General features: G+C 44.9%; 1 protein-coding gene across 3 annotated transcripts in view; it reads left to right on the top strand.

Annotated features, from left to right (window-relative positions):
* Positions 1 to 18,901, top strand: part of CNTLN (centlein) — a 424,230-nt gene that overhangs the window by 73,185 nt on the left and 332,144 nt on the right. For all 3 annotated transcript variants that reach the window (XM_040360158.1, XM_040360150.1, XM_040360168.1), the window contains exon 5: positions 12,320 to 12,404. In XM_040360158.1, the coding sequence (XP_040216092.1) occupies positions 12,320 to 12,404 (85 nt within the window). The remainder of the gene's footprint in view (positions 1 to 12,319; positions 12,405 to 18,901) is intronic.

The raw sequence follows: 18,901 nt of genomic DNA, 5'->3' as shown, positions 1-18,901 counted from the left end.
TCATGCCTGTGATTGTCAGGGTCTTGCAATGTCTCATGGGACTTGTAGTTTCAAAACAGCTGGAGGGCCGAGTTTGCCCTCGCCTGGCTTACCTGGTCCTCACATAGAGCTGCAGAGTTCCAACCTCATGCACGAGCGCGTCGTGCGCGCGTGACATTGATTGTGTCTTAGGCGCATGCGCGCGCACAATTGCAAAAATTTTGCGCTGGTGCGGCGCGGCGTGGTCCGTGAGGCGCGTGCGGCGACATGTGCGCGCGGCTATGTGTGCGCATGTAGCCTCGTGATACACGCCCAGCAGCGGCGTGCGCATGCGCGCAGGGGGTCTATCTCAGCTGTTCTCTATGAGACTCGAGATTACAGGGCAGAGCAGGTCAGGTGATTTGCACCTAGTCCTTATATGCTCCAGTCCACCTCACTTATCCTGGCTGATGGTGGACACAGAGATTTTGTGCACAAATTCTCAGTATTTAGTACTGGTGGTTGGACAGTGACACCTGCTTAGGGCGCATAGTGGGCTCTGCACCTTGCCAACCATCAAATAGCAGCGTCAGTGCTGGTCTATAGGTTCGCAAGTAGTTGCAATTGTTGTGAGTACCTCGGCTTTATCATGGCTAAAGGCTCAGGGACTAGAAGCGCAAAGAAAGCAAAGGGATCGCCATCAGGCTCAGAGGATCTCGGGCATGCTCCTGCGGCTGTCTCCTCTCCTGATAAATTGGAGGAGGCCCAGGGTGAACCATCAGGGCTGTCAGGTGCCTGTTCTGCCCTTGTCCCGCCTGCTCCAGTTTTTGTGACACAGGAGGCTCTGGCCTCAGCTATGGGGGGGTCTGGAGCAGAGATTAGCGACCTTGATTGCATCCTCTCTCTCAAGAGAAAAACGCACAAGGTCCCCCTCTCCCTCTGAGGAGTCCCTCGATATGGGGCATCTATCCTCAGAAGAGGTTGATTTACCCTCTGGAGATCTGGCAGAAGGTCATTCGGAAGTAGTGGATTCTGAGGATTCCTCTTTGGGAGAACCTTTTTCGGCATCTCAATCCGAAAAGTTGTTGGTCCAGTCCCTCACTGAGATGGTCCGTTCGGCCTTCAAGTTGCCACTTTCAGAGCCAGCTTCGAGTTCAGTCTCATCCTTATGCCGCGTACACACCATCACTTTATGTGATGAAAAAAAATGACGTTTTTAAAAACGTCACTTTAATTGACTGTGTGTGGGGGAAAATGTCGTTTTATGTCTTGTAAAAAACGACCAAAAAAAATTGAAGCATGCTTCAATTTTATGTGTCGTTTTTCAAAAGTGCACTTTTTACTTCACAGAAATTGACCGTGTGTAGCAAAAAACGTCGTTTTCTAAGACGTTTTTTCATCCACGCATGCCCAGAAGCTACTTATGAAGCAAGCTTCAATGGTAAAACGTGGTGGAACGTAACCTCACTTTGCAAGATCATTGTGAGAAAACGATGGTGTGTAGGCAACTTCGTCTTTGAAAATTGAAGTTTCAAAAACGTCATTTTTTACTTCACAGAAAGTGTCGTTTTTTTTTCATCACATAAAGTGATGGTGTGTACGCGGCATTAGGCTCCTTAAAAGCTCCTCAAGCTAACTATTCCTTCCCGGTTCATCCCCTTCTGGAAGGTCTTATCTACAAGGATTGGGAACATCCAGATAGATTTTTTTCTTCCTCCTAAATTTTTTTCGGTTGTATACCCTATGGAGGAACAGTTCACTAAGAAGTGGGCTATCCCCAAGGTTGACGCAGCTGTGTCCTGCGTAAATAAATCTTTGACCTGTCCAGTGGACAACGTTCATGTATTTAAAGATCCGACAGACAAGAGATTAGAGACGTTATTAAAAACCTCTTTTGCTTCAGCTAGAGGGATAACCCAGCCTACAGTTGCAGCTAGTGGGATTTGCCAAGCCTTGAAAGACCAGTTTAAGGGGGTCTTAAAGGATTTGCCGGCTCAACAGGCCCATAGTTTGGCTGATTTTCCCAGAGCATTATGCTTTGCCATAGATGCTATCAAGGACTCCATTCAGCAGTCTTCATGTCTCACTCTCTCGTTAGTTCATATGCGCAGGTTACTCTGGCTAAAGAACTGGTCTGCTGAAGCCCCGTGTAAAAAGTTACTGGCAGGGTTTCCCTTTCATGGAGAGCGTTTGTTTGGGGAAGATCTGGATACATATATTCAGAAAATTTCCAGTGGTAAAAGTACACTGTTACCAGTATAGAAAAGGTTTAGGGGTTCTCCCTCCTTTAAAAAATTCTCCTCTCCTTTCCCTGGTACTTCCACTACCAGGCAGTTCCGACGGCCTCCCGGACGATTTAATGCGGGTGGGAAGCCGCAGGGCCAGCCTCAGGCTTCCAAAAAGCCTTGGAACCGTAAGCCGGCCAAGCCAGCATCTAAATCAGCACTATGAAGGTCCACCCCCACTCAGCCGGGTGGGGGGAAGACTTCGGCTGTTTGGGGAGGCCTGGCTAGGGAGGATCCAAGACAAGTGGGTCCTCTCTACGGTTTACTGGGGCTACAAGCTGGAGTTGAGCAAATTTCCTCCACCTCGCTTCTTAGCCTCGAACGTCCCGAAGGACCCCGGCAAAAGAAGGTCCCTAGCATTGGCCTTAGATCATCTATTATCCCAAGGGGTAATCGGAGAACTGCCAGTGGAAGAACAAGGTTTGGGGTTTTATTCCAATCTCTTCACCGTCCCCAAACCAAACGGGGATGTAAGACCCATTCTGGACCTCAAGGCCTTAAACAAGTTCCTAAAGGTCCAATCGTTCCGGATGGAATCGATCCGGTCGGTGGTTGCCTCCCTGCAAGGAGGGGAACTTCTGGCGTCCATCGATATAAAGGACGCATACTTACACGTTCCTATCTTCCTCGACCATCAGAAGCTGCTTCGCTTTGCGGTAAATCAGCGCCACTTTCAATTCGTGGCCTTACCTTGTGGTCTGGCCACCGCACCTCGTGTTTTCAACTATTAGGCTATCTAAGGTCTCAAGGCATATCCATAGTAGCCTATCTAGACAACCTATTGTTGGTAGACTGGTCAGTGGCCGATCTAAACTCAGCGGTACACAGAACCGTAAAATTTCTGGAGTCCATGGGTTGGGTTCTCAACCTTAGTGCCAGTGCAAAGGCTCGAGTATTTGGGTCTACTCATAGACACAAAGCTAAGAAGGGTCTTCTTGCCCCAGAGGAAGTTCGAGGCTTTAAGAGAACTAGTTCAACTAGTCAAAACAAGGCATCAGCCTTCCATTCGCCTCTGTATGCGGTTACTGGGGAAAATGGTATCCTCGTTCGAGGCCGTCCCATTCGCTCAGTTTCACTCAGGGGGGCTTCAACACGCCATTCTATCCACGTGGAACAAAAAAGTTCAAGCCTTGGACCTACCTATGTCCCTCTCCTGGACAGTCCGGCAGAGCCTTTGTTGGTGGCTGGTTCCCCAGAACCTGCTAAGAGGGAAGTCCTTTGTTCCCATCTCATGGCAGATTGTGACCACAGACGCCAGTCTGCTAGGCTGGGGTGCAGTCCTGGGGGCTTGTCTCTCCAGGGGAAATGGTCAATCTTCGAGAGGTCTCTACCCATAAATCTGCTAGAAATTCGAGCAGTTCATCTAGCCCTGTCAGCTTGGTCAGACAGGTTGAAGGGTCTTCCGGTCAGGGTTCAATCCGACAATGTCACGGCTGTGGCATACATAAATCACCAGGGGGGCACAAGAAGTCATGCAGCCCAAAGAGAGGTGAATCAAATCCTGACCTGGGCAGAAAAATATGTCCCATGCATATCTGCAGTGTTCATTCCGGGAATAGACAATTGGCGAGCAGACTACCTAAGCCGCCAACAGGTGCTCCCAGGGGAATTGACTCTTACCCCGACATCTTCCAGGGCATTTGTCAGAGGTGGGGAACACCAGCTGTCGATCTCTTTGCATCGAGGTTCAATGCAAGGGTGGGCAACGTTCTGTCCCGGACAAGGGATCCACTTGCTTGCGGCACGGATGCGCTGGTGTTCCCATGGGACCAGTTCTCCCTAATGTATGCGTTTCCTCCGCTGCAATTATTACCCTGTCTCCTTTGCAGGGTAAAGTCGGAAGGAAGACCAGTGATTCTGGTTGCTCCGGCATGGCCCAGAAGGGCCTGGTTCGCGGAAATTGTAAGGATGTCCGTGGGGCACCCGTGGACCCTTCTGCTTCGGCCGGACCTATTGTCCCAGGGGCCAATATTCCATCCTTCCTTACCGTCTCTGAATTTAACGGTTTGGCTGTTGAGTCCCATATCTTAAAAAGAAGGGGTCTCTCTAATTCAGTAGCATCTACTTTGATTAATGACAGAAAACCGGCATCCAGACTTATTTATTACAGAGTTTGGAAATCTTATGTGGCCTGGTGCGAGACCAGGGGTTGGCATCCCCGGAGGTATCTCATTGGCAGAATTCTGGAGTTTCTGCAGTTAGGGGCAGACATGAAGTTGGCCCTAAGCACCATTAAGGGCCAGATCTCAGCCTTATCGATTTTTTTCCAAAGGCCACTAGCTACACATTCCCTGATCAAAACCTTTTTTGCAAGGTGTGATCCGGCTTAATCCACCAGTCAAGATCCCCTTATGTCTGTGGGATTTGAATCTGGTCCTTTCTGTCTTGCAGAAACAACCATTTGAGCCTCTGGCTCATATTCCTTTGGTCCTTCTGACCAGGAAGGTGTTTTTTTTGATAGCCATAACCTCCGCTAGGAGGGTTTCGGAGTTGGCGGCCTTATCTTGTAAGGTACCGTACCTTATATTCCATAAGGATAGAGTGGTCCTGCGGCCTTACCCGGCTTTCCTTCCTAAGGTTGTTTCTAATTTTCATTTGAATCAGGATCTTGTTCTCCCTTCTTTTTTCTCAGAACCTAGTTCTGCAAGGGAGAAGTCTTTGCATACGCTAGACGTATTGAGAGCAGTCAAGATCCATCTTAGGGCTACTGCTCAGGTCCGGAAAACTGATATATTGTTTATCCTGCCAGAAGGTCCCAGATGTGGGCAGGCAGCGTCGAAATCCACTATCTCCAAATGGATTTGGCAGGTCATTACTCAAGCCTATGGCTTGAGGGGAAAGGTTCCCCCGTTTAAGGTTAAAGCACATTCCACTAGAGTGGTGGGTACTTCCTGGGCAGTGCATCAACAAGCCTCCATGGCTCAGGTTTGCAAGGCCGCGACATGGTCGTCTGTCCATACTTTCACTAAATTTTATCAATTGGACAAAAAATGAGGAGAGCGCCTTTTGGGCGCAGTGTGCTGCAGGCTGCAGTTTGATTCCTCGTGTCTGATGGTGCCCGGCTTATTTTTTTGGGGTCTCCCTCCCCTCATTGGCATTGCTTTGGGACGTCCCACATAGTTATTACTATGCTTCTCTGTGTCCCGTAATGTACGATAAAGAAAATAGGATTTTTATAACAGCTTACCTGTAAAATCCTTTTCTTGAAGTACATCACGGGACACAGAGCTCCCGCCCCTCTTTTGGGGAATTTGGGACACTTATTGCTTGCTACAAAACTGAGGTACTCCCGGTATGGGAGGGGTTATATAGGGGAGGGAACTTCTTGCCTTAAGGGCGTGCCAGTGTCCATCACCTGAAGGTAGACTCTATAACCCACATAGTTATTACTATGCTTCTCTGTGTCCCGTGATGTACTTCAAGAAAAGGATTTTACAGGTAAGCCGTTATGAAAATCCTATTTTTGTACTACTTTTGGCGACTTCAGGGTTCAATTTCAATAGACATCTGTGCAGAAAGCTGCACAGATGTCTGAAATTGCCCCAAAGTATTGTACCAGATCTTATTGATGCAGTGCAATATACCCTGCATTTGGAAGATCAGCCTGCTGTGTTCAGGCTGCAGCTGCACAGATCGTTGCTTCAAATCTACTATTTGAGGCATTCCTCTATAGACACTGAAAGCGCTTTGAGAGAGTCCAGGGTACCGCTTGAGAGTGTGCTGCAAATGTTCCCTTTTGAGATTTTTTTTGTTAAACAGTGGTTTGTTACCACTGTGGGTGAACTAGTTCACCACCAGTCTGTTAGCTGTGCTCTTTAACCCTTTCGCTGCCAACATGGTATGTCATATGTTGGCAGCTGTGGGGGGTTATACATACACTCCTGGCTCGTGCAACAGCCAGAGGGGTGTTTGAACAGCTGCCCATTCGCTTCCACAGACCCCCCAGAACCTGTACCCCCCCTGAATGTTCCCTACGCTCCGCTATCCCACCTATGAGCCTGGATAGAGGGGAAGGAGAACTGTGTCTGTTTACTGATCTCTTCTAGCTAGTATGGACCCAGTGATGACAAAGATTTTGTCGTTTTCGGTTTCTGTTGTCACTTTTCATAGCTGCTGTTGCCTTGGAAGAACCTAAAGGAGCATGATCTGCACTCCATAAGTTACAGGGGGGGACAACATGGGTCTTAAGCCTCGTACACACGATCAGTTAACCGATGAAGCTGACTGATGGTCTGATGTGTCTACACACCATAGGTTAAATAACCGATCGTGTCAGAACGCGGTGATGTAATGCACAACGACATGCTGAAAAAAATTAAGTTCAATGCTTCCAAGCATGCGTCGACTTGATTCTGAGCATGCGCGGGTTTTTAACCAATGCTTTTGCATACTAACGATCAGTTTTGACCTATCGGTTAGGCGTCCATCGGCTCCTATTTTTTTGACCGAAGGTTAACTAACCGATGTGGCCCACAAACGATCGGTTTGGACCGATGAAAACGGTCCATCAGACCATTCTCATCGGATGGACCGATCGTGTGTACGCGGCCTTAGACTCTATTACGTATTGTGAAATATAACTTATCACTGTATATATGCTATCATATGGGGGGGCTATTGATCTCTTCTCCGGCTGCAAAAAAGGTTCCGTGTGTGTGTGTGTGTGGGGGGGGGGGGGGGACTGAAAAAAAAAGGAAAGGTACACCCAAGCACTCCCCCAAAAAAGAAAAAAGACTCCTTGCCCCAATGTGCAGGCACATATGCAAGTAAATGCACATGTGTACATACGAAAACATTAATTGCTCCTCACATTCCATATGTCTGCCAGGGTAAGAGCGATAATTCTAGGGTCATCATTCACGGTTAACTCTAAACTGATGACCTGGAAGATAATTCAAAGCAGACATTGACCCTAAAGGACATGTTGTGCTACCCTGCCTCCTCCCCCTCCCTCTTTTACAAGTGCACATTTTTTTTAACGCTTTAGTTCTGCAGTAAAGCAGCACTTCCACAATTCTTGCCTAGACTCCCAGCCCCCTGCATATGCACAGATGTGCCACAGGGCTTGGGCCCCAAGAGAGCCCTGCAGCACATCTGTGCATTCACCTGTTTCCCCAGCCATCTGCCCACATGCTGGGTTTTCCGTGCACAGATAAAGACTGCTACCAAGTTCTAGTTGAGGAACGTGAAAAATAGCGGTATCACTATCCAAACATGGTTGTGAACCTCGGAGAAGAAATCTAAATAAAGCACATTCTTCTATACTGTGTCTTTATCCAAAGTACTGAGTGTGATCCCTCTGCTTTCTAGTTCCTCTGCTATTGGCATGAGTCACTTGTAACACGTTTTTCTGACACCAAGAGATAACAGTTGGCGGGGGGGGGGCTGGGAGAGCTGCAGCACACAGCCTATGGTTTATGTCCTTAGCTCTGCATCACTCCTGTGTGCTGTTAGGAGGGCGTGTTTCCCTTCCCTCCAATCAGCTCTGAGCTCTTGTACGGTGCCCTTCTCTCTAGACTTTAGAGGACATATGGATGCAGACAAACGGGTATAATTAATTTAGGAAGATTTTCTTCATCTCTGTATTTGACCTGAGGTTGGTCATTTCACTGGGTATATGTAAGGATTTACAGCCACTTTAAAGTATTTATGTTGATGTAAATGATCTGGTTCCTGAGCTGGCAGATTCTACACCCCAAAGTATCACCACGTCTCTTTGGCTCGTAGTGTAATGTAATAAAAATTTAAATTGAAGCACCATACCATTGATAAGAGGTCCAAATACAGCTTTATTCCAATAAAAGTCAGGGGGACAATCCAAAAAGTAGCCAAAGCATTTCTGGGGTACAAGAATACCCCCTTCATGGGAGCTTGATTGATAATAATGTGAATAGAAGTGTACTGGACCTTTTATTGTACTTTTTTCTAATGTGATTCCAAGCACATGCCCTGTCTGCAGCTGGTATGGCAGCCAGTCCAAAACCTTCCTTGTCTTTTGTATGTGAGTGAAAAATCTCCTGACAAGCTCTGCCAGAACCCAAAGGCCGGACAGAGCCTGTGGGCACATCTGCGCATGTACCATAATGGTTGGCGGGACTAAAGTTTCCCTTATGGAAAATTTGTGCTTGATGTACTGTTGCGCTAATATTGTGTGACAAAGAATTGTGACTACCACCATTTTATTCTCCAGGGTCTCTGCTTTCAGAAAATATATATTCTCTATGGGAGTGTAGAAAATATTCAGGCTTAAAATGTGCATTTTAACATGTGCAAAAACACTGCTGAAGGGTAAAGATTCTTCTGAGAGACCATTAAAACACATCATCAGTTCCAAGTTTGAGCTAATTGGTTCTGTCCCGTGTCCTGTGTTTTTGACAGTGTTCTATCAGAGTGGGTTAGTTTCTTTCAAAGGCATCTCTACTTAGCAGAGGTGGACTCCTTGCTTCAGAAAATGTGTGGCATTATGGTGATGACATATCCAAAGAGCATCTGAAACAGTTGGTCTTCAAAGCACAATGTGTTGATCATGATCAGCAATGTATTGGATGGTCAGACCCTGTTCTGTCCATAACGTAGAAGGTCCAGGTTGGTTGAATCCTACCCTTTTCCACTATTTATTTATGCAGCAGGTGCCCCTTGACCCCGACTCTCCCCCAGCCCATAGGGCTCAAAATTCGAAGTCTACTAATCCCTCTGCATGAAGATCGACTGTGTATCCATATGAGTCGTTGCTTTGTCTCCCTTGACACAGGTACATAGAGCCCCCCTTTTAGCTCTCGGGCTAATCCTTTGTTTTTTGTACCCCTTCCAGATGCTTCCTCCCATTTGCTCTGTGAGCTCAGGGCTCTGCATCTCCTCCAATCTGAATGGGTTCTTCGCATATTGGGTCCCCTTGCCCCAACTATAATGATGTTTGGGGTTCCGGGGCTGTGATCCATCTGGGTAGGCTCTCTGTTTCTGAGATGTGAACAGCCCTTTGCAGTACTTGATATATCTCTCAGGGTGGCCCTTCTCCAGATAACTCCCTGACCTACAGTGTCAGCCAGGGTCGGCTCTGTCTGCCCCTTCCCTAGATAAGGATCCAGATCATCAATGTCACGTAGGCATTCTCTTTGCTTCTCTTTTCTTCAGTCTAGTGCTCCCTCCTTGCTCCCCCATTTGTATAAGGGGAGTCAGCTTTATGGATCCTTGTATTGAGTACCTTTCTGACGAACCTGACTCCAGTAAGATTTAGACAGACTCCATCATCAGTGACTACCCGTCTCCAGTGGATGTGGTGGTCCAGCTTAAGTCAATGCTGAAAAAGCCTTGTATCAAGCAGGAAGCCCTTTCCCCATCATTGAGAGAGTGTGTGGTGTTGGGGAATCCCACCTTAGGATGTCATTCCCTTCACTGGTTCTTTCCCAACTTTCTTTAGCCCCCTTTCCTGCAGTTATGGGTATTACCTGAAATCCTGTCTCTGGAGATCACAGTCTGTAAGTCTCATCAGGTGACTAAGGTAGCCTCTTCCTACCATCCCTGGGGAATTCCACATGCTGGAGTAATGCCATCCCCAGAACTACCATTAGCCCTTTCAGAATAATAAGCTCTGTTCATGTTGAGGGATCCTGCCCTGTCTAAGGTTCCTGCTTTGGATTCTAGACCACCACATAGGCGTCTCAGTGCCCTCATGTCCAGGAGGGTATGTGATGAAGTAAGTTGCTTGACTACATTATGCCGAGCATGTTTGCCACTCTTGGATGTTCTTTCACAAGACTCTTGGCTTTAAAGGGGTTGTAAAGGAAATGTTTATTTTTTTCCCCTAAATAGCTTCCTTTACCTTAGTGCAGTCCTCCTTCACTTACCTCATCCTTCGAATTTTGCTTTTAAATGTCCTTATTTCTTCTGAGAAATCCTCACTTCCTGTTCTTCTGTCTGTAACTACACACAGTAATGCAAGGCTTTCTCCCTGGTGTGGAGAAAGCCTCTTGAGGGGGAAGGGGGCGAGCAGGAGTGTCAGGACACTCTCTACTTTGCAGATAGAGAAAGGAGCTGTGTGTTAGTGGGCGTCCTGACACTCCTCACCCCTCCCCTCTCAAGAGGCTTTCTCCACACCAGGAAGAAAGCCTCGCATTACTGTGTGTAGTTACAGACAGAAGAACAGGAAGTGAGAAATAAGGACATTTAAAAGCAAAATGGAAGGATGAGGTAAGTGAAGGAGGACTGCACGAAGGACTGATGTGCAGTCTCCTGAGGGAAGTCTAAATGTTATCATCCCTGGTTTTGTAGTTTATCAGGATGGTGCTTTTTGGCTAAGATTCCTGGTCCTCGCTCCTTGACTGTTAAAGCGGGGGTTCACCCAAAAAAAAAAGTCTAACATTACATTGAGCCGAGTTGTGATAATGACATTATGCTGACCTTTTTAATTTTATTGCCGTACATACCGTTTTATCTATATTTTCACAGCGGCTTCCAGGTATGTAATCTGCGGGACTGGGCGTTCCTATTCACATGCTAATTGATTGACATGCTTCCGACCGGCGCATACAGCGCGTCACGAGTTGCCGAAAGAAGCCGAACGTCGGTGCGCAGGCGCCGTATAGAGCCGACTCGCAATCTGGCTTCTTTCGGCAATCAATTAGCATGTGAATAGGAACTCCCAGTCCAGCAGATTACATACCCGGAAGCCGCTGTGAAAATATGGATAAAACGGTATGTACGGCAATAAAATTAAAAAGGTCAGCATAATGTCATTATCACAGCTCGGCTCAATGTAATGTTAGAATTTTTTTTTTTTGGGTGAACCCCCGCTTTAAGGTTTCATTTGGATCTGGGACAATTGGGAGTTCTTTGGAGCCAGAGGTGTGGTTTGTGGGGTAGGTAGATTTTCTTCTGATGGGCTCCCTAGGGGTATCAGTGAGGATGTTTAGCTTGCTTTTCATCTTCTGTTTCCCTTGGCAGTTCCCATCCCTCCTATCTGGGGCTGTGGCATAGTAGTTCCTGCATTCCTGCTTATACTATGCCGTACATTTTCTGTTTTACGCTGCTTAGCGAGTTTGGTTATCTGGCCAGGCATCTTCCCTTAGCCAGGGGGTTTAATTCTCTGCATGAGTGTGTTCCATAGTTTTAGGGGGGGGGGGGGTGGTTAGGTCTTCTGGGACCTCAAGGGACTTTAAAACAATCTTGGACCCTGTTAAAATTGTCAGCTTTTTTTTTTTATTGGATTACCCGGTCAAGTGCCTGTTGACAGAGAAGAATTAAGGTACAATGGGGCCCTTGGCAATTATTTGACTGATGTTGCTAAGGATTGCAGTAGACACAGAAAAGTTTACATTGTCTATACTGGCATGGCCCATGCCATCAGAGCCAAGTAAATTCTTCCTTGTGAAATTACAGGCAAATGCTCAGCTTTTGGTCAATTGCGCAATCCCCCCTCATTTACGATAGGAGCATGAGGTTTGTAACAGGGCCCTTTAGACATTTACTGGACCTTAGGTTCCTACTTAGGTTGCCCTGTAGCTGATCCAGCTTTTCTTGTTAATATCACATTACTTAACTGGCTGTTACCAAAGGTCGCATGGCCAATTTTTTATCAATTCATTGTCTAATTTCTAGAATAGCAATTGATATTAAGAACACACAGAAGTTTGTGGTTGGACTGATGAATGATTTACATATACAGCCTCCAATAATCGGTTGCATGTTAGATTCCATTTTTTGAGAAGCTGGAATCGGATTGTTTTGTGCATAACATATACAGTATATTACATTTTTTTCTAGTTTATAAAGAACTGAGACTCGGTCAAGTGAAATTTCTGTGTGTAGGCGAAGATTGTAATCTTGGTATGATTTTATGGCTGCAAATCTTGTCCACATACTGTACAAGGAAATAAAGTTGTCATAATTGCCAGAAGGAATAATTTGCTGTCACTTGCCATATGCATGCTGATTAATTCTACTGGGGCTGTTGGTCACGGATAATTTTATTCTCTGCTTTTTAAAATGACATTTATCACTAAGATTTAGCAAATTCAAATGATTAAGTACAAATTGGCTCTAATAATGCGTAATATATATCTTTTTATGCCCTTTTCCAGGGAAAAAAGTAAGGCTGAGGCCAAAGACAGAAAAGTATTGGAAATTCTACAGATGAAAGACAGCCAAATACAAGAATTTGAACAGGTTGGTGTTAATGATGCTTTTTTTTTTTTTTCCATAAAAAGCACACAACCGTGTATGTTTAATACCCGTGTAGAAATCACTAAAACTCTTAACTCTGAGACTTTTATTTAGTCTACCCATGACAAGCTTTTAAAGATTAATTCTTACTGGTTGCGGTAATATTTGTTTTCACTGTGATATTAATGCCATTTAGGTCAGCCTTATTTTGCTTGCTATGCTCTGTACATGCTCCAAGCAGCTTGTGGCATTGTTTTTACTTAACAAAACAAAAAATTTCTCAGGTTGGCGCACAGCTTGTTGCCACAAGCAAGTATTTTTTACTTGCCTGTAAAGTTATTTTCTTGGAGTACAATACAGGACACGGGAATAGTCTTAGATGACTAGGTTATTTAATACCACCTTCAGGTGATTGGCAGAGAACTGTAAGTATTCCTCTATAATCCCTCCCACTGGTAGTTCTCCTTAGTTTTTAACAAGCAACAAAGATAAACAGACAGAGGAGAGGTTCCTCTGCAATGTACTGTACTTTAATAAACTGATTTTACAGCTAAGTCAAAAATCTTATTTTCTTGTGTACAGTTCAGGCCACAGGCATAGTTTTAGACAACTGGAACGCTCAAAAGGGTTGAGCAGCACTGGAAAAAAAAAAAAACGTCAGGAGACCAACAAACAAGGATATAAGACAATAACTAGACAGCTGCTTGTAGCACCTTATAGCCCAAGCGGGCATTAGCAAAGGCTTGAACATCCACCTGGCAAACCTGTGAACAGAGGACCGTTTGCCTTAAAAATCTGCGAAGCAGATACTTTATGCTGAAGGTCCCAAGAAACATCTAGTGAGCTAATGGAATGTGCCTTGGCAGTAAAGAGAGGAACCTTTTGCTGTAGGCTGTCCCCTGTGAGAGCCTTTAGCATGAATTGCATTTAATCGCAGAAAAAACCTTTCTAGGGTACTTATAAGCCAGACAGGATAACATCTTGGTGAAAGGAAAACACCTTGGGCAGAAAGGAAGCCCTATTCTTGTGCAACACCAGGAAAGGTTCCTTACAAAGCAATGTCCCCTACTCCTATACTTGCCTAGCGGCATTTTCGGTGACTAGGAACACCACCTTGTGAATGAGCTCAGATAAGGGAATATCCCAAATAGGGGGCTTTTGAAGATCCGTGAGTACCAGACTGAGATTCTCCACAGCCTCATGGAGAGCACCTAGGAAGAGCTAAATGAGCAACTCCCTGCACAAAGATCTTCAACATGGAGTGAGAGGCTAAAGGATGCTGGATGATAATAGCCAAGGCCAAAAAAATTCCCTTGAGAGGTACTCAAGGCCAGATGCTGATTCAGACTTCGCTGGAGAAAAGCCAGGATGCATTCCTCAGAGTATCATCTGGTATAAAAACTTGCAACATGCAAAGCCATGTCGATGGCTGAGGAAGTCAGCCTGCCAATTTTTTATGCCAGGAATGTAAACTGTGGCCAGGACCGGGACATGGCACTCTGCCCAAGTCAAAATCCCTTTTTCCTTTTCGGTTGCTTGACTTCTGGTGCTTCCTTAATGGTAGATATAGGCCACAGCTTTGGCTTTGTCTGACTAAACCTATATTGGAAGTCCCTGAAGCAGAGACCTCTAGTGCTCAAGGGACAGCTAAATGACTCTGAGGTCCAAATTATTATTTTTTTGCTTTACCTGCAATAGCAGGTCGTCCAGGTATCCCACCATATGAGCACCCTGAGTGAAGAAGAGCCAGTATATGGGTTAAGACTTTTGTCAAGACCCGGGGGGCAGGGCTACAAACTGACATCGACAGTCTTCCACCGCAAAACAAAACCAAGTAAACACTGGTGTGGAGGAAAGAATAGGGGTGCGGATATAGTAGTTTTTGCTGTCCACAAATGTCAGCAGACCCCTTTTTTGCAGGAATACAATGACTGACCTAGTTGATTAGTTACATAGTTAGTCAGGTTGAAAAAAAAAAAGTCCCATCTAGTTCAATTTATAAGTGAGGAAAAAAAGAAAAAAAAATATATATCACACGATCCTATACCCACAGTTGATCCAGAGGAAGGCAAAAAAAAACACGTCAAAGCTTAATCCACTTTGCTCCAGCAGGGGAAACAATTCCTTCCTGATCCCCTGATCGGTTATTCCCTGCATCAACTTTATCTATTAATGTTAGTATCCAGTTATATAGTATCCAGTTATATTATGTACATTTAGGAAATAATCTAGTCCTGTTTTTAAAGCAACCTACTGAGTTGGACAGAACCAGCTCTTGAGGGAGTTTATTCCAAATTTTCACAGCTATTACTGTGAATAAACCTTTTCATATTTGGAGATTAAATCTCTTTTTCCTCCAGATTTAAAGATTGCCCCCTTGTCCTCTGTGATGACCTTAACCACTTGCCGCCTGCCAATAACAGATTGACGTCGGCAAAGTGGTTGTAGAATCCTGACTGAACGTCATATGACGTCCTCAGGATTCTGAGCCGCTGCGCGCCCCCGGGGGCGCGCATTACGGCGATCGTTGTTGCAGGGTGTCATTCTGACGCCCCGCAACACCGATCAAGGTAAAGAGTCTCTCACGGAGACTCTTTACCACGTGATCAGCCGTGTCCAATCACGGCTGATCACGATGTAAATAGGAAAAGCTGGTAATCGGCTTTTCCTCACTCGCGTCTGTCCGATCGGCTGCTCCTGTGACAGGGGGGGTTTGTGCTGATCGATTATCAGCACAGCCCCCCCGAGGATGTCCACTGGACCACCAGGGATGTCCACTGGACCACCAGGGATGGCCACTAGACCACCAGGGATTAACAATAAAAAAAAGTATGCCACCCTAGACCACCAGGGATGAGGAGGACACAAAATGGATGCCAATCAGTGCCGCAATGGATGCCAATCGGTGCCCACAATGGGCATCACTGATTGGCAGGCATTGTTTGGCACTGATTGGCATCCATTAGTACAACACATACGATAGTGCCCATCTATGCCCATCCGTGCCGCCTATCAGTGCCCATCCGTGCCGCCTATCAGTGCCCATCTGTGCCGCCTATCAGTGCCCATCCGTGCCGCCTATCAGTGCCCATCCGTGCCGCCTATCCGTGCCACCTATCCGTGCCGCCTATCCGTGCCACCTATCCGTGCCCACCCGTGCCGTCTATCCGTGCCCATCTGTGCCGCCTATCCGTGCCCATCTGTGCCGCCTATCCGTGCCCAGCCGTGCTGCCTATCTGTGCCCATCTGTGCCACCTATCCGTGCCGCCTATCCAAGCCCATCCGTGCCGCCTATCCCTGCCGCCCATTATTGCTGCAGATTAGTGCCCATCAATGCCACCACATCAGTGCCACCTCATCGGTGCCCATCAGTGCCGTCTTGTCAGTGCAGTACCATCAGTGCCCATCAGTGAAGGAGAAAACGTACTTATTTACAATGTTTTATAACAAACAAAAAAACTATTTTTTTTCTAAATTTTCGGTCTTCTTTTTTTTTTTTTTTGCAGAAAATAAATATCCCAGAGGTGATTAAATACCACCGAAAGAAAGCTCTATTTGTGGGTACAAATTGATAAAAATTTAGTTTGAGTACAGTGAAGCATGACCGCGCAATTGTCATTTAAAGTGCAACAGCGCTGAAAATTGGTCTGGGCGGGAAGGTGTATAAGTGCCCTGTATGGAAGTGGGTAAAGTAAAAAACACCACACCAAGTTCACTCTATGGACCACTTATATATTTATACATGTTGATCATACCCCCCTTAATCTCCTCTTCTCAAGAGAAATAAATTCCGTTCCTCCAATCTTTTTTCTCATACCTAAGCTCCCCCATGCCTCTTATCAGTTTGATTGCTCTTCTCTGCACTTTCTCCAGTTCTTTTTATATCCTTTTTGTGATTCCATACAACATTTTTGGATCTAGGCACTTTAGGATTGGACCAATGCTGCTTAATATCCATGCCGGATTGACTTCTGGTCGGTAATAGTCGGGTCCAACAGTTCCATTGGTGGCCATTTCCATCCAGATTCCATTAAGAAGCCTTGTTGAGGTTCCCAAGATCCCTTGGATCGTTCTGTCCATCTGCCGATTTGAAATACTTGTGTGTGATTGATCTGTTGTCACTGACAGTCGGGTCCAACGGTTCCTGTAAACGCTTGTTTCTTGTAATGGTTCATCCAGCCTCTATGACATCTTCACTGTGAGAGTCCTTATCCATCTATGACAGACATTGTCACCATACCAGCTTCGCTGTGTGGACTCTATTCTTGTTTTTTCACTGTTCATTTTTCCCTGTTGGGCTTAGATTTTTAGTGATTTATAAAAAAAAAAAAAAAAAAAACGCAAAGTTAGCCTGTTTTTTCGTATAATGTGAAAGATGATGTTACACTGAGAATCATGCTCTTTATTCTAAGCAAAAAAATTGTGATTCATTTTTTTGTGCAGCTCATTATGCTCATTAGAAAGACTTGCCTTAGAACGAAGCGTCGGCATCGCATCCCGTTCACCGCTGAGGGAGTTGACATTTTTCCCTCTGCATTTCTTCCGGGTTCATAGCTCTGGCGCTGTGAGTGGCGGGAGCCACGATGACGTCACTACCGTGCATGCACACGAGTCCTCCGTTCTGGCACGCTACGCCGGACCTTTGCCAGACCTTCACTGTGCATGCGCCACTGACATCAGTGGCTGCATGCAGGGTGAATATCTCCTAAACCATGTAGGTTTAGGAGATATTAATTTTACCTTTTTATTATAGGCTTACCTGTAGGTAAAAATGTAAAAAGGGGTATACAACCACTTTAGGCATGAAAAAAAAAAAAACACATAGTGCTCACTGTTTCCAAAACAGTATTTATACCAGAAATTATTTTGAAGAAAACATCTGCAATTTGTGCTCAAAATTCTCACATGTGAGTCCACACGATGAATGTAGTATGCTCACCCAATATCTTAGATCAGAGGTCACCAGTCTTTCTAAACAAAAGGAAAATTAACTGTCTTTCAGACTTTAGGGGAGCCAGAGTGTGGCCAGTGGGAGTAGAAAATGCACTGTGTCAGATGAAGTAATCAATGTCCCATCACTGGTATTGGTGGTAAGAATAGGTAGAGGGCTCTTCTTAAGATACGCACTTTCCTATGCCACTTTATATAAAAAAAAACAAAAGAAATGGCTGGCAACAAATGTAAGGCTTTCTGATGATAAAATGTCAGTATTCTCATTGTATGTAATTGCTACTTGTCAGAAATCATTTTTTTGGCATAGTAATAAGGATGACATTGATCTTGACAATGACTTGTGTGTGATGAATTAATGCTGAACCTTATTTGTTATACATTGTGGAGTGGAAGGTTGATGTGTGGGTAACACAAACTGATACAGTTACTTACTGATGAGAAGCCTGGGGTTTTACAACTATAACAAAACTAGAATAGGTTTTTATTTATTTAGCACTTTATTGAAGAACCAATTAAAATGATATGTTACTGGGTGAAATGAAGATTCAAGGTAACCCATGGTGCTGATTTGGTTCGAGTAGTGGACAATTTTTGTCACGTAACTATTACAGTATATTTAAACAGTATTTCATTAAAAAAATAGTTTTTGGATTGAATTATAGAGGCACCTTTTTGTTTTTTGTGATTTGTGTACTGTTTTCATTTATGCTCTACTTATACAGGTTAATAAACTACATCACACAATGACTATCCAAGTCAATTATTAATGAGTAGTTATAAATACATATACTGGATCATTCTTAACAGGATTTGTCATAAGGGAGGTCTCTGAAATGGATCTATTTATGCGTGGCCATCAATAAATAATTTGCTTTACTGGATGTAGTGTGCATAGACTAATTATACCTGCTTTTAATTGCCGTTAGAAGCAGCATGAATCACTGTAAGCATTTTTGTAGGATTCAGAATGTTTTCGGAAAAAAAAATATCCAGATGACATTATCAAAAACAGCAATGGCTTCTTTTGTATTGTGAAAATGGCATCTGATATTGAGGAAAAAATAGATGCCTTTAGCTCTGACCTGTCCTTATTGTTGCATATGAGTGGTAACCTGTATGTACCTTCTTTGTTTACCTGGGTATCGAGGGAGAAAAAACTCAATGGGTACATCCGTTAAAAAAATACTATGGGCTCATTCACACACAAGTACACCAGTTAGCAATTGTTTAAATGGTGCTAGTTCACATTTGGGAAATACGTTGACGAGCCTTGTACAGATTGTGATGTCTAGGCAGACCTTCTGTAATGCCGAGATTGCCAACTGTCACATTTGCTTGTGTCTTCAACCTATCAGTCAAACCATCAAATAGCTGGTATCCTAACTATTCCCATGTGCAGCACCATGACAGTTGAAGATCAAACAGAAGCAGCTTTCTTGACTGTAGGATAGGAGGGCTTAAAGAGGAAGTAAACCCTCTTAAAAAAACCATGCAAGAGAAAGGCATAATGAGCTAGTATGCATAGCATACTAGCTCATTATGAATTA

Source organism: Rana temporaria, chromosome 1, assembly GCF_905171775.1.
Source record: "Rana temporaria chromosome 1, aRanTem1.1, whole genome shotgun sequence".
NCBI lineage: Eukaryota > Metazoa > Chordata > Amphibia > Anura > Ranidae > Rana > Rana temporaria.
This window is presented reverse-complemented; position numbering and strand designations above follow the sequence as displayed.